Source organism: Ruditapes philippinarum, unplaced genomic scaffold (assembly GCF_026571515.1).
Source record: "Ruditapes philippinarum isolate M1 unplaced genomic scaffold, ASM2657151v2 ctg2162_1_1_1_1, whole genome shotgun sequence".
Taxonomy (NCBI): Eukaryota; Metazoa; Mollusca; class Bivalvia; order Venerida; family Veneridae; genus Ruditapes; species Ruditapes philippinarum.
Window position 1 is genome coordinate 103075 of NW_026859350.1, and position 14113 is coordinate 117187.

Sequence of the window (14113 nt, forward strand, 5' to 3'; positions counted from 1 at the left end):
GTTTTTGTTTTTACAAGTTCGTGCATGCATTGAAGTTCTTTTCATATTAAATAACTTAATGGTTCATATTGTGTATTAACATTAATCTTAAGCCAGTACGTCGCTCATATTTAGCTTTTACACATATTAAAGATACTGATAAAAAGAAAGTCAAAATAAAGAAATTTAAATACTAGTAAAGAATATATATGTTAATTGTCATGTTTTATAAATTTTCTGCCCAGCTGTCTGCTGTTCCGGCAGAAAACAATCTAGGGTTATATTCTATTCCAGAAATCACAAGTTATAGCTCTTCATTTAAGCCAAACAACATTTTCATGAAATAAGTCTGATTGTAGTCGTAACCTCATAATTGTTTGATTATGTTTATTAAACATCATGTATATAAAAATAATCACAGTTCGTTATTGTGTTAAAAGTAAAAAAATAACTCTTCACATTTTATATACTAACCACATTTCATTTGAACCAAAAACGATCGATTCATAAACCACAACTTCGGTTCAGTACGCCATCATGCAACACTATCTCTTATCATGCCATACTCCACGTATACATCATAGATAAACCACACGATTATTATAGTAGTGGTGGAAGTAGTGTTACCCCGGATCACGACAGTTAGCAAAGTGACCTGCACCGTCCGGTTATCGAACAAGGATCGATCGATTTTCAGTCCAACGATTAGTTTGTTTTTGTTTTATTTATACTCGACACCGGAGTTTACCGTATGTCTCAAACCTACACGACCTTGTCGATCTGCTGAGTGTAGCTGCAACCATCGGGGACGTCTTGAAATACTGCCAAGGCATCCGTGTTTCGTAACAACGATACTTTGCAGGACCACACTCTCCCGAGTTAGTCACGAGAGGTCAACCAATCATCCCTGGTACATCGGAGGAATTGACCTTGACCTGCCGCGTAGAGGAATCTGGACCTATGCTCTACCTAACCACACGGTCTTCATTAACCTCGCCTACTTAACTTCATTTTTTACATTAACAACACCTCCTTTCATGAAACACACCAGCTTTATATATTAACCGCATCGTTTTGTAACTTTAACCACACTTATATTTTTACATTTACCACATCAAAATTTGACATTAAAACAAACCACATTTCATTAACCACGCCATTTTTATACATTAACCGCAACGTCATTTTACATTTATAACACCAAACTTTTACATTCATCACCTCGTCTTTACATTAACCACAGGTACGTATAATATTAACCACATCGTCTTTTTACATCATTCACACCATCTTCCGTTTATCATATCAGCTCGATATATGAACAAAATGTGTTTTCTTTAACTATAAACACAATTTACATAAACCACATCACCATCTCGCATTAACTACATCATTACATATATCACACAAGCTCTTGATTTCATCGTGCAGTCTTGAACCACACGTCCTTAAACATTTACCACATTAACTTGTTATACTAACTAAAACATCTTTTTACATTTGCCTCATCTAATTTTTCACATTCTTTTTTATTATGTCGCACCTTGCGACCTTTCTGAGTTTCAAGTGCGACGTAAAACGCAGCTGAAACGTCATGGACACCGTAAGTTCGTGCTGGAAAGGACTCCAGCCATCGCGAGGATCCAATCATTGTCTCAGCATTACCACGGCAACAATACACAAAAACAAGGTTCGGCGTTCTCAGAGCATCCCAGGAAAAGAATACTCTAGGCCGTGGCCCAATAGTCACGGTAGACACATAATGAACAATCAATGTGCGCACTGTAGATGTCGCATAGTCGTCGTGTTAACGCACACAAATTACATTGTACATAAAAATCTATGGCGGCATCAGTGCGTTTGCAGTGCAGCCAGGTAGTTTTCTTTATGACGTTTCTAGGGCGTCCTTGCGGTCGTGGTGAAGACGCCTTAAAACGCCATAGTTGCCGTAGCATGGTGGTGTTCACTATAGACACACACAATGTCGTAATAATGCCATAAAAAACGCCTATGTACTTCGTGTAAATGCAGTACAAACTCCAAAAACGTTATGTAAACGCACAAAGCGAGACGACAATGTGACAGCTGGCTGAATTTTGCAATTAAAAAAGGACATTGGGGTTCCTAGTGAGAGAAAAAATACCGGGATAATACCATGTCGGTGTCACGTTGGTTCTATCTGTTACTGGACTCACTATTATCATTGGAAGATGTAAGTTTTTATTTGCAAAACATTTAAAGTCATCTTTAGAAATTATAAAAAAAACAACATAAGTATGCTTCTTATAAACAGAAAAATGCAAGAAGACGCAAACATTAAGTTATTTAATTGGCCCCCTTAACATGTTTAATCACCATAGCTAGATGTGACATTGAAATCTTCTGCGATAGATACAATTTTCATTGTTCAACTTAATAAAGATTTAAATGATATTAAACCATGTATATAAAAAATGACACGTAGTTTGTACGGAAAATCCAACCAAAATTTATTAAGTATGGCAACAGTTTGTGGTAATTTATCATTAGCTGGTAAAATTTCCAGTGGGATATTTTAAACGGAATCGTGTCAACCGTACAAGGTAAAGTATAGAAATCGTAGGCTATTTATAATACATGAATATGGATTTTAAAATCGAAACTAGATTAACATTAACTCCGATATCATTTATTCAACTAACAAAATATCCCTCAGATAAGTTTTATATATTGCCAAATGTTTTCATTCCGTAACCCCCCCCCCGTCCCCTCCCCGCCATTCCACACAAACACCCGGATGTATAAAGAAATTACATGTTTAAAGGTACATGTAGGTTAATTACGGGAAAACCCAAATGGAATTTAGTCGCGTATAAACCAAATAGGAAATAATGCTATATTTATCTCGGTTAGGATTAAGTAAGCATACATTTGTTTAATATTTTTCCTGAATAAAATAGTAAAAAACAGGAAATTAATATTCTTTGACGTTATGAATTTGATTATAAAAAAGCAATTTTGAGTGGTTTCAATTATTCTATTTTCGACTAGGAACTCGACTTGAGTTACAGATAAAAATCTATTGTTAAATAGAATGTCCTGTTGTTAATGTCGTCTGCTTTTGGACATTATGTGATATTTGAAAAGGAAAAAAAAGGTATGTGTTTCCTACTAGTTTCGAATTTATAAGTTTTATTTTAGATAAGATTTAAAATGACGCAAATAATTTTAGTTTTAATTCATTCGGAACACTTATCATATCTAATTAAGCATATTAAATATCAGGGGCATTTAGTCAAGTGTAAATGTATTTCGTAAATGATATAGATATAGATATTCGATTGGAAGAATTAATGGACCGTGCTGGCATATAATCCGTACATTCGAAATGAAGAGGGGTATCTGGGTCAGTCTTTACTTTCGGTTTGTTCAAAAGTGAAAATCAGTCAATAAATAATGTACAAATATTTTACATGATAGGATGACACCGTTTTAGAAAACAATAAAAAGGGTTAGATGGGATAAAAAGATCAATAAGTCGTAATAATTATGTACGTGCACTATTTATATTTTTATCGATTGAAATAATTATTGACAAAAATCAAGTTAATTATTTGAGCCGCGTCACAACAAAACCAACATAGTGGGTTTGCGACCAGCATGGATCCAGACCAGCCTGCGCATCCGCGCAGTCTGATCAAAATCCATGCTGTTCGCTATCAGTTTCTCTACTTGTAATAGGGTTGGTAAGCGAACAAAATGGATCCTGAACCAGCCAAAAGTACACCAGTACTGGTATCATATCTTGAACCAGCAGGTTTCGAATCCTCTATCCCTAGGGTAAGAGACAGGCACCTTAAGCACAAGAATTTTGTGATTTTATATAAACTATTAAACTTTTTTAATGGTGTCATTATCAGTTGCACATGGTTGATTATTTGTATTTATATACCGACAGATTAAATTTTTGTGGCTAAAATTATAGCAACATTTGATAAAATTCTAAGAAAGTCGGCAAGTCAACTTATTAAAAACCTTTAGACAATCGTAACCTTTCGGCACTTTCCGTCAGACTTCGGTAAAGAACTTACAATAATGAAGGTATGAAAACAAAATTTATCCGCATAATCGTTTTGTCATTATACTTGTACAAGTTATGTTAAAGTTAACGGTGGCAAAATCTGTGAATAAAGGCCATCTAAAGGAGCATGGTCTTTATTGCCAAGTGGTATCTATTTGGAGATGATAATGTACTGTTTTATCAATGCAGGTTTGTCCAAAAGTGTCCTTTATTCACATGGTGATCTTTATTCGGAGGTGGTTTTTAACATAGGTTTGACAGCATTATATTTGTGAAAACACAAAATGAATGAAGTATATAATAGTTCGAATATTTTCTGACCCCCCCCCCCTTTCCCCGCCCACTGAATTTATCGCGATGAGATAAATAGGGATTGTTAAACCCTTGGCAGTGAAAGAAATTCGTGATTTCGAAAACGCTAATCTCTCAGACATGGGAAGGCTGCCGTTGTTGTAGTCAGACTCTACGGACCTACTGAATGAGGCTGGCTCCATACCGGTGACCTTGACCTGCCACTATTGTCTCTAACGTTCTATCATAGGTTAAACTGGTATCTTAACCATCACATGTATCTCATACTGCATGTTTTTAAATAACTTTATTTCTAGATGTTAGGAAGTTTTTTCTGAGAAGACTAGCTGTCCATTTGTAGAAGAGTGGGTGACATAATGGCGTGTCTCACAAAATCGGGTAAAGAAGTCTATTTTAATCTTACATATTTCAATAAAAAATCTGTTTAAAGGGGTGCAATTTAAACAATTAAATTATCACAATTCAGGTGTGTTTTAATAGATTGTTCCCTATAAACTTACCACGACTCTCTTGCGACTCTCTTGTTTTACTCGACTCTTTTGTTTTACCACGAGTCTCTTGTTTTAGCACGACTCTCTTGTTTTAGCACGACTCTCTTGTTTTACCACGACTCTCTTGTTGTACCTCGACTCTCTTGTTTTACCGCGTCTCTTTTGTTGTACCTCGACTCTCTTGTTTAACTCGACTCTCTTTGTTTTACCACGAGTCTCTTGATTTAGCACGACTCTCTAGTTTTCCCGCGAGTCTCTTGTTGTACCGCGAATCTCTTTGTTTTACACGACTCTCATGTTTTACCACGACTCTCTTGTTTACCGCGACTCTCTCTTGTTTTACCGCGACTCTCTTGTTTTACCGCGACTCTTAGTTTTCTTTGTTTAACCGCGACTCTCTTGTTTAACCGCGACTCTCTTGTTTTACCGCGACTCTCTTGTTTTACGACGACACTCTTGTTTACACGTGACTATCTTGTTTTACCGCGAGTCATATGTTTTTACCGCGACTCTCTTGTTTTACCGCGACTCTCTTGTTGTATCGCGACTCTCTTGTTGTACCGCGACTCTCTTGTTTTATCGCGAATCTCATGATGTTCCACGACTCTCTTGTTTTTACCACGACTTTGTTGTTTAAATTGCGAATCTCTAGTTCAGCACGGCTCTCTTGTCTTACCACGACTTTGTTGTTTAACCGCTAGTCTATTGTTTTACCACGACTCTCTTGTTTTACCTCGGGTCTGTTGCTTAAATGCGAATCTCTAGTTTTACCGCAACGTTCTAGTTTTACCACTACTCTCTTTTTTAACAGCATCTCCCTTATTTTACCGCTACTCTATTGTTTTACCACGACTCTCTTGTTTTACCACGACTCTCTTGTTGTACCTCGACTCTCTTGTTTTACCGCATCTCTTTTGTTGTACTTCGACTCTCTTGTTTTACTTGACTCTTTTGTTTTACCACCAGTCTCTTGATTTAGCACGACTCTCTAGTTTTCCTGCGAGTCTCTTGTTGTACCGCGAATCTCTTGTTTTACCACAACTCTCATGTTTTACCACGACTCTCTTGTTTTACCGCGACTCTCTTGTTTTACCGCGACTCTCTTGTTTAACCGCGACTCTCTTGTTTTACCGCGACTCTCTTGTTTTACCACGACACTCTTGTTTACCGTGACTATCTTGTTTTACCGCGAGTCATATGTTTTACCGCGACTCTCTTGTTTTACCGCGACTCTCTTGTTGTATCGCGACTCTCTTGTTGTACCGCGACTCTCTTGTTTTACCGCGACACTCTTGTTCACCGTGACTATCTTGTTTTAAACCGCGAGCCCTATGTTTTAGCGCGACTCTCTTGTTTTACCGCGACTCTCTTGTTGTTATCGCGACTCTCTTGTTGTACCGCGACTCTCTTGTTTTATCGCGAATCTCATGATGTTCCACGACTCTCTTGTTTTACCACGACTTTGTTGTTTAATTGCGAATCTCTAGTTCAGCCACGGCTCTCTTGTCTTACCACGACTTTGTTGTTTAACCGCTAGTCTATTGTTTTACCACGACTCTCTTGTTTTACCTCGGGTCTGTTGCTTAAATGCGAATCTCTAGTTTTACCGCAACGTTCTAGTTTTACCACTACTCTCTTTTTTAACAGCATCTCCCTTATTTTACCGCTACTCTATTGTTTTACCACGACTCTTTTGTTTTACCACGACTCTCTTGTTGTACCTCGACTCTCTTGTTTTACCGCGTCTCTTTTGTTGTACCTCGACTCTCTTGTTTTACTTGACTCTTTTGTTTTACCACGAGTCTCTTGATTTAGCACGACTCTCTAGTTTTCCCGCGAGTCTCTTGTTGTACCGCGAATCTCTTGTTTTACCACGACTCTCATGTTTTACCGCGACTCTCTAGTTTTACCGCGAGTCTCTAGTTTTGGCACGACTCTCTTGTTGTACCACGACTCTGTAGTTTAACCGCGAATCTCTAGTTTTACAACGACTCTCTTGCTTTACCACGACTATCTTATTTAACCGCATCTCTCTTATTTTACCGCGACTCTCTTGTTTTACCGCGACTCCGTTGTTTAACCGCGACTCTCTAGTTTAACCACGAGTCTCTTGTTTTACCGCGACTCTCTTGTTTTACGCGACTCTTTTGTTTTACCTTGAGTCTCATGTTTTACCTCGAGTCTCATGTTTTACGCGACTCTCTTGTTTTACCACGACTCTCTTGTTTTACCGTGATTTTCTTGTTTTACCGCGACTCTCTTGTTTTAAGCCGCGACTCTCTTGTTTTACTGCAACTCTGTTGTTTAACCGCGACTCTCTAGTTTTACCGCGAGTCTCTTGTTTTACCGTGACTCTCTTGTTTTACGTGACTCTTTTGTTTTACCTCGAATCTCATGTTTTATCTCGAGTGTCATGTTTTACCGCGACTCTCTTGTTTTACCACGACTCTCTTGTTTTACCGCGACTCTCTTGTTTTACCGCGACTCTCTTGTTTTACCGCGACTCTCTTGTTTTACCGCGACTCTCTTGTTTTACCACGACTCTCTTGTTTTACCGCGACTCTCTTGTTTTACCACGACTCTCTTGTTTTACCGCGACTCTCTTGTTTTACCGCGACTCTCTTGTTTTACCGCGACTCTCTTGTTTTACCACGACTCTCATGTTTTACCTCGAGTCTCATGTTTTACCACGACTCTCTTGTTTTACCGTGACTCTCTTGTTTTACCGCGAATCTCTTGTTAGACCCCCTTTATTTATCTTAACTGATTTACAATATGAACTGTCAATACGAGTATGAACAATATTGCTATCTTTTTAGATAGTTAACATAATAATGCGAAAATTAAATTTGCAATATATTTAGTCCAGGATGATAATTTAGCATCCAGATTACTTTTTGTGAACGTCAATATGTTTAATTTAAAGATGGATCACCTACCACCGCTTGTACAACAAACAAGAAGGAGTATGATGCTTTTATCGTATACAAAACGGATGCTGATTATGAAATTGCCCGTTGCATAGGCACAACTCTTGAGGAACATTCTTTAAAGGTTTTAGCACATTGGAAACAAGAGGCATTCCCTGCAGGCCAAAACATATTTAATAGTATTGTTAGATGTGTGCATAACTCAGCAAGGACAGTTGTCATACTAACGAAGGATTCGTTGGAGAGCCCATGGGTTCTTCTTGAAATGGTTCAGTCAATTGACCAATCGCAGCAAAGCAATATTTTGACCTTGAGACTTATTGTAAATGACGTCAAAGACGAGGACCTAGATTACCTGAAACGGGGTATACTAGCGACAGTTCCACATTTCCGTCTGAACTTTAATGACAACAAATGGGAAGAAATGCTGGTTAAAAATATTACCCGTAAGTTTCTTAAAGTAGTGTACAGTATGGCAATGCCACGTGAAATATGATGTCAATTGTGGTATAGCTACACTGGTGTATGTTGCAGATTAGCGTCCATATTTAAAAGAGACATCATTACACATTAGGCTTGATTTCATTGTAAAACAAAGCATGTTCCCGAAATTTGTTTTAAATAATAAGATATTGATCGAAAAAAGAAGTTAAACACAGCAATTAAAAGTAAGAATTCCTATTAGATATTAGATTTTTGCATGTTCATGCCATTTCCTCATTTTAACGAATGTATTTAATCTTTAGGTATTAACCACTGATACTTTTTTAAAATTTATATTAGATCTGATCTTAATCTGACCAAGTCACATAGTTTTTCACTAATAGTGACTTTTTTATTATACTACAAGAAGCTATCGTAGAACAATATTACATAATACTCTTACTAGTGTATGGAACACCGCGACTGTATTACAATGATCACATAAGACAGTCACGGCGTTCCATACTTCCATACTAGTGTATCTTAACCCATCTACTTTAAACATTCAATTGTCTTAATCCATGCCAAGTTCTGCTTGCACGGGCTATATTTAAGCTATTGCTTGCTGATCTTGATCGTTCAGAAATGATAACCGGTTAAGATCATATATATTTTATTTCACTATACAATCGCCATCTACTTTACTCGTATTAGTAATGTCATGTTATTATTCACTTAAGGTACACCACCCCTAATGGGCAGTATAAGGAACTGTAAAATTGACAACATACTACAGTTATATGTCTTAAAGGTCACCTGTATGCAAAATTTAAACAAAATTTACCGTGTGGTTAATGAGTTATGGGTATTTTTCTAAACTATATTCGCTATAAGTAGAGCAACTTTTCAGAAATGAGGAAACTCTAAATTATCTAAAATATCATCATTATGAAAAATGTTTTCCTATTGCTCATTGTTAAGAAACAAATAATAACATTCAGGTAACAAATAACACGAGCAAAATGATTGTTTCTATCTAAAGAAAATGTTTTTTTAATATGTTTAAAAATGTTACCCTAAACACTTATTTGACCATTTCTCTATGTTAAAAGCATTATTCAAAATATCCCTATAAATATCATATACAGACTTGTATTATTTTACAGAGGATGTACCATTGCCAAATATTTTGCCACTAGAAGGAAGCCTTGCACATGGTTTGGTATTTTCTCATTATGTTGGATATTTGTCGCATGTTCTTCCTGGTAAGTTATTTTCTGTTACAAAGGATTGTGTGTTTTTTCTTCTTAAAAATGGATTATTTGTCATAATTGATGAATGTATATCTAAAAAAATTAATCTTGATACATTTTAAAAATATACATGAATGAATACATTCATCTTATAAGAAGAAATAACATTCTCTATATTGTAGTTCTAAAACAGACGATAGAGCAGACTTCAATATTTAGAGCTCACCCTCAGCGGGTATCTAGAAAGTACCACATCTTGCTTCCAAAAACATGCGACGTTAATGGAAGTTTTGAAAGCTATGATGACCAAAATAAAATCCGTATCAAAAAGCAAGACATAACAGAAATCAAGAAATCCCATGTCGGTAAACCAAGAATATACAAACTAGTAATATACGAGATTACTAAAGAATGTGAAACTGGGGACGAGGTATATGTAATTCTATAAAAGTTAAACTTTTTAAAGTCGCTCAAAACATTAAAAAAATATGTATACTTTGTAAATAAATTTGATTATATTGTGGATAAAGAAAGGTAAAAATACAGCACTTTTTGTAGAAAACATTGTGATGGCAAAACATCAAATTTAATTAACTAAGATCTTTATAACGAGACTGTAACGCTGTGATGTCTGATTAATTTTGTCCTTTACATGTTACAGACTGCGTCGAAATATGTTCCAGATTTGGACGTTATATGTTCCAGACTAGGAGAAATATGTTCCAGACTAGGACGTAGTATATGTTCCAGACTAGGATGTAGTATATGTTCCAGACTAGGACGTAGTATATGTTCCAGACTAGGACGTAGTATATGTTCCAGACTAGGACGTAGTATATGTTCCAGACTAGGACGTAGTATATGTTCCAGACTAGGACGTAGTATATGTTCCAGACTAGGACGTAGTATATGATCCAGACAAGGACGAAGTATATGATCCAGACTCGGATGTTCCAGACTAGGGCGTTATATGTCACAGACAAGGACGTAATATGTTCCAGACTTGAACGTCATACATTCTATTCCTGGATATAATATATTTCAGACTTGGACGTAAAATGTTCCAGACTTGGTCGTTATATGTTTCAGACTTGGACGTAATATGTTTCAGATAGGTGATATGCTTATCGTTCTCGTTTATTTATCTAGATATTTAGATATATTTATTTATGATAATATGTCTCTTAATAGTTTTCTTCTATTTTATTTTTATTTTTTTTTTGTTTCAGGGCTATTTCTTCTTTGCCGATTGTCCGTATATACTAAATGCCATGTTTGTTATGAACAAGGAACGTTTGAAAGTAGTTGATATGCGTCACCAATTAGCGCAGCTTCAATATATTCTAGGAGAAGTTATCAATCATGCTGAAAATAATGATTGTTTTGGAACAGTGAAATTAATTCTATATGATGGTATTTATTGTTTTTTTCTATTGAATATTCTTATATTATATCAAATAAAAATCTGAAAATTGTTGAAACGTAAAAATTATGACTATTTTAGTATAAGGTAGACCCCTCGAACGCAAAGAAAAATTAAGAAAATGGGTGAAAGTCAATAACTCAATTTGATTGAGTGTGCCAATGCGAGAGAATGGAAAGAGCATCAGCCTACTCTGCACTGGTTTTGTCAAATCTATTTATTCAATAATAGTAATAACTTACAAACGCATTTCCATAAACCTTGTGATCTTGTCGGCTAAATACGTACCTGCGTGTGCAACTCTTTTCCTTTTAATCTTTAACCTATATAAGTCGTTTATTTATTTGATTTTACAACTATTACAATTATTATCACTTAGAAAATGAGGGGACGATGCAATCAGCGCTGTATAATGCTGTCAAAGAAAGTATCGAAGCGGAGCTCAAAGAGGATACGCAAACCGAGGATCTGTCTGATACTTTTGAGGTAAATCAAAAATTTATGTGTGCTGCCATACAAATATATTCTTTTTGGGTGCTTTGCAAAAGATATATTCATCAAACAATAAAATGGTTTGATCGTTAGACCAGACCTTAAATGGGTGAATAACAATGTAAGGAACTTCGGTGTCGAGAGAAAATGATACTATAATGTAAATAGTGTTTTTAGATATTTTTGAAAGCATCACTGCTACTAAAATTACAGAAAGGTGTGTATATACAAATGTACCATCTTTAAACAGTTACCCAGTTCAACATTTTGCTAATCTGTAGATTATATGTACTGAACAGTTACTTTACTTTACTTTTCCTTCTTTTACGTAGAAAGATTTGTATGTTCGCGAGGTTGATGCGAAAACTGAAATTTCTGCTTCAAAAAATACTTCAACATATGATGACCATGAGGTTGCCATTAATTACATGAAAGATTCACATACTGAATGTGAAGTGGCTGACAAGTTAAACAAGTTTTTTGAAAGTAGAAACATGTCTGTGTATCTTGACAGAGGCAATGAAAGAGAACTTTCTAGACGTCCGGCTAAATGGCAAATTTTTCTGCTCTCAGAAAACACCTTTACAACGCCAAATACCTTATTATACAGATGTTCTGTAATGCTACGTGAAGGCCTAATGGATAATGCATTGCGAGTTATACCTGTACTTAATGGCATTGAAGTAAAGGACATACCACGCTATATCAAATGGGTGACCGTAGTTAGTGCGTCAGAGCCAAAGTACTGTGAGAAAATCTACATGACAATGAAAGGTAAATACACCGATCAAGGAATATAAAATGTATTTGAACATTTTAACAAAGATTTATACAGCCTTTTGGTAAATATAAATTATTTCTTTAATTTATTTGACTTTTCCTTATTTTTGTATTCTACAAAGGTAAATTATAAAAGCAAAATATTCTGGCGGATTGAACCACGGTAGTTAATCGCCCTCGATCATCATGGCAAACCATTCGTAAACCAATCAAAGACATACTTATGTATCATCCCCAATATATTAATTATATAAGACGGGATTTGAAATTGTTCAGTTTTTTTTTTCATTTCTTTCATATTTTTAAAATTATGAAACATTCAGATATTGGTTTGGTGATTTAGGATACAAAAAGTGATTTTTAATCCATCTTCCAATTATTTGCATCTATTTTCTAATTTATTAGCGGAAGTTTCTTTTGGAAATGGTGAATTTTTAACATGTGTAGTTTAATAAAACATATTTTAATAAAGACAGTTACTTCATAACCTATTTCGTGGGACACATTTTTGTCTAAATACCTTTACAACTTTATACTGGTAATTGATGGGAAACATGGTCATGTTCCCAAATTTGGCTAGAATTAATGATTCTTGAAAAAAAGATACCTTTATAACTTGGTCAACGCTGCACATTCTATTATTCACTTCAGGTGGTATTGTAAGAATGGAGCACCGCTTGCCATCAGGTGATGTAGCTACAGGTTTAGCATGGGCTTATGTGATCAATTACTTGATAATCACACTTCTAGGTTAGTATTTTTATTAAATTAGAACTATTAAAGAGAATTTACAAGAAACTTTACACTCAATGCTTAGTTCTAGTTGGATCCAGAAACGGGTTCGAGTGTTTCAATCAGCTTAAAACATTGAAGTAAAAATCAACAAACCTAGCTAACCATCCAAAAGATGTTAACATATTTATAAAGGATGTATGTGTAATTCTGTAGTGTTAATGTGATATAAAGTCATTAAACCTTTCAGGATTAAATGCTACTCTAGGCATTTGAAGAAAGATTTTGAATATACCGTGTGCAATATTGAAACTTGAATTCTTATGATGCATATGTAAGTTTGTAGCATGCTAAAACTCCATAAAATATTATTTCTGATTTTCCTCATTTATTTTAGATGTTAGCAACCGTGTCAAGGAGTTTTTGACAGAAAAGAAAATAGATTGTGGATGTATATTGAAGATGTTCCCGGTGTTACCAAAGTCATGTACAGTAGAGGATTGGTTACTCAAGAAAGCAAACGAAGGGTAAACTTTGCTGCAGTCATGTTTTTTCATTACATTTTAAAAATATGACACTCTATCTTTCTGTCTATAATCATACGATAACTTATAACTAACTTCTTTGTTTCTCAATGCATCAAACTTAACTACAGAAAAAAGGTTATAAACAGAAAATTTCAGGCTAAGGTTACTTTACCATGTCCAATATCAATAGTTTTCCTAAAATCAATTTGGTTTCAGAGTAAAAGCCAATGACAAAGTTGTTGAACATCTTGGAATGTTGAAGCCAGTGATCAAAGACACCGGTGGACAACTGAAACGTCCTTTCTATCTTCATGTTTACAAGATAACCGATCATGTCAGCCGGAAGGTTTGTTTTGATTTACCTTATTTAATTATAATGTTTTGTGTGTAGGCAGATTGCAAATAGAATGAAACATTCATTAGATACACTCAAATTATTCCCATAGGTATCAGGATCTCTTGAAAAGTATTAGCGTTTCATCGATCATTATTATTATATAAAACAGGTTAAGGAAATATCCAGGTCCAATTGCAATAATGATGAAAAGTGGAAGAAGCAAGATAAAGTCTACACCGATAAAATTTAGATTTAATGTTATTTCTGATGTCAAATCTTTTTTCAGTTCTTTTATTACATTTTCAGAATTAGTCTTCTTCAGATAATAACATCTAAGCATGTATTTATGGAGAGCAGGGCTTTTAAAAGATGGC

General features: G+C 35.2%; 1 protein-coding gene across 1 annotated transcript in view; it reads left to right on the plus strand.

Moving 5' to 3' along the window:
- The first annotated feature begins 2847 nt into the window (after positions 1 to 2847).
- Positions 2848 to 14113, plus strand: part of LOC132756182 (uncharacterized) — a 36870-nt gene continuing 25604 nt past the window's right edge. Inside the window, exons 1-11 of the mRNA XM_060747188.1 lie at positions 2848 to 3115; positions 4648 to 4729; positions 7769 to 8218; positions 9362 to 9460; positions 9631 to 9878; positions 10678 to 10861; positions 11251 to 11357; positions 11696 to 12137; positions 12795 to 12893; positions 13273 to 13402; positions 13619 to 13790. Coding sequence (XP_060603171.1) covers positions 4708 to 4729; positions 7769 to 8218; positions 9362 to 9460; positions 9631 to 9878; positions 10678 to 10861; positions 11251 to 11357; positions 11696 to 12137; positions 12795 to 12893; positions 13273 to 13402; positions 13619 to 13790 — 1953 coding nt within the window. The 5' untranslated portion in view covers positions 2848 to 3115; positions 4648 to 4707. The remainder of the gene's footprint in view (positions 3116 to 4647; positions 4730 to 7768; positions 8219 to 9361; positions 9461 to 9630; positions 9879 to 10677; positions 10862 to 11250; positions 11358 to 11695; positions 12138 to 12794; positions 12894 to 13272; positions 13403 to 13618; positions 13791 to 14113) is intronic.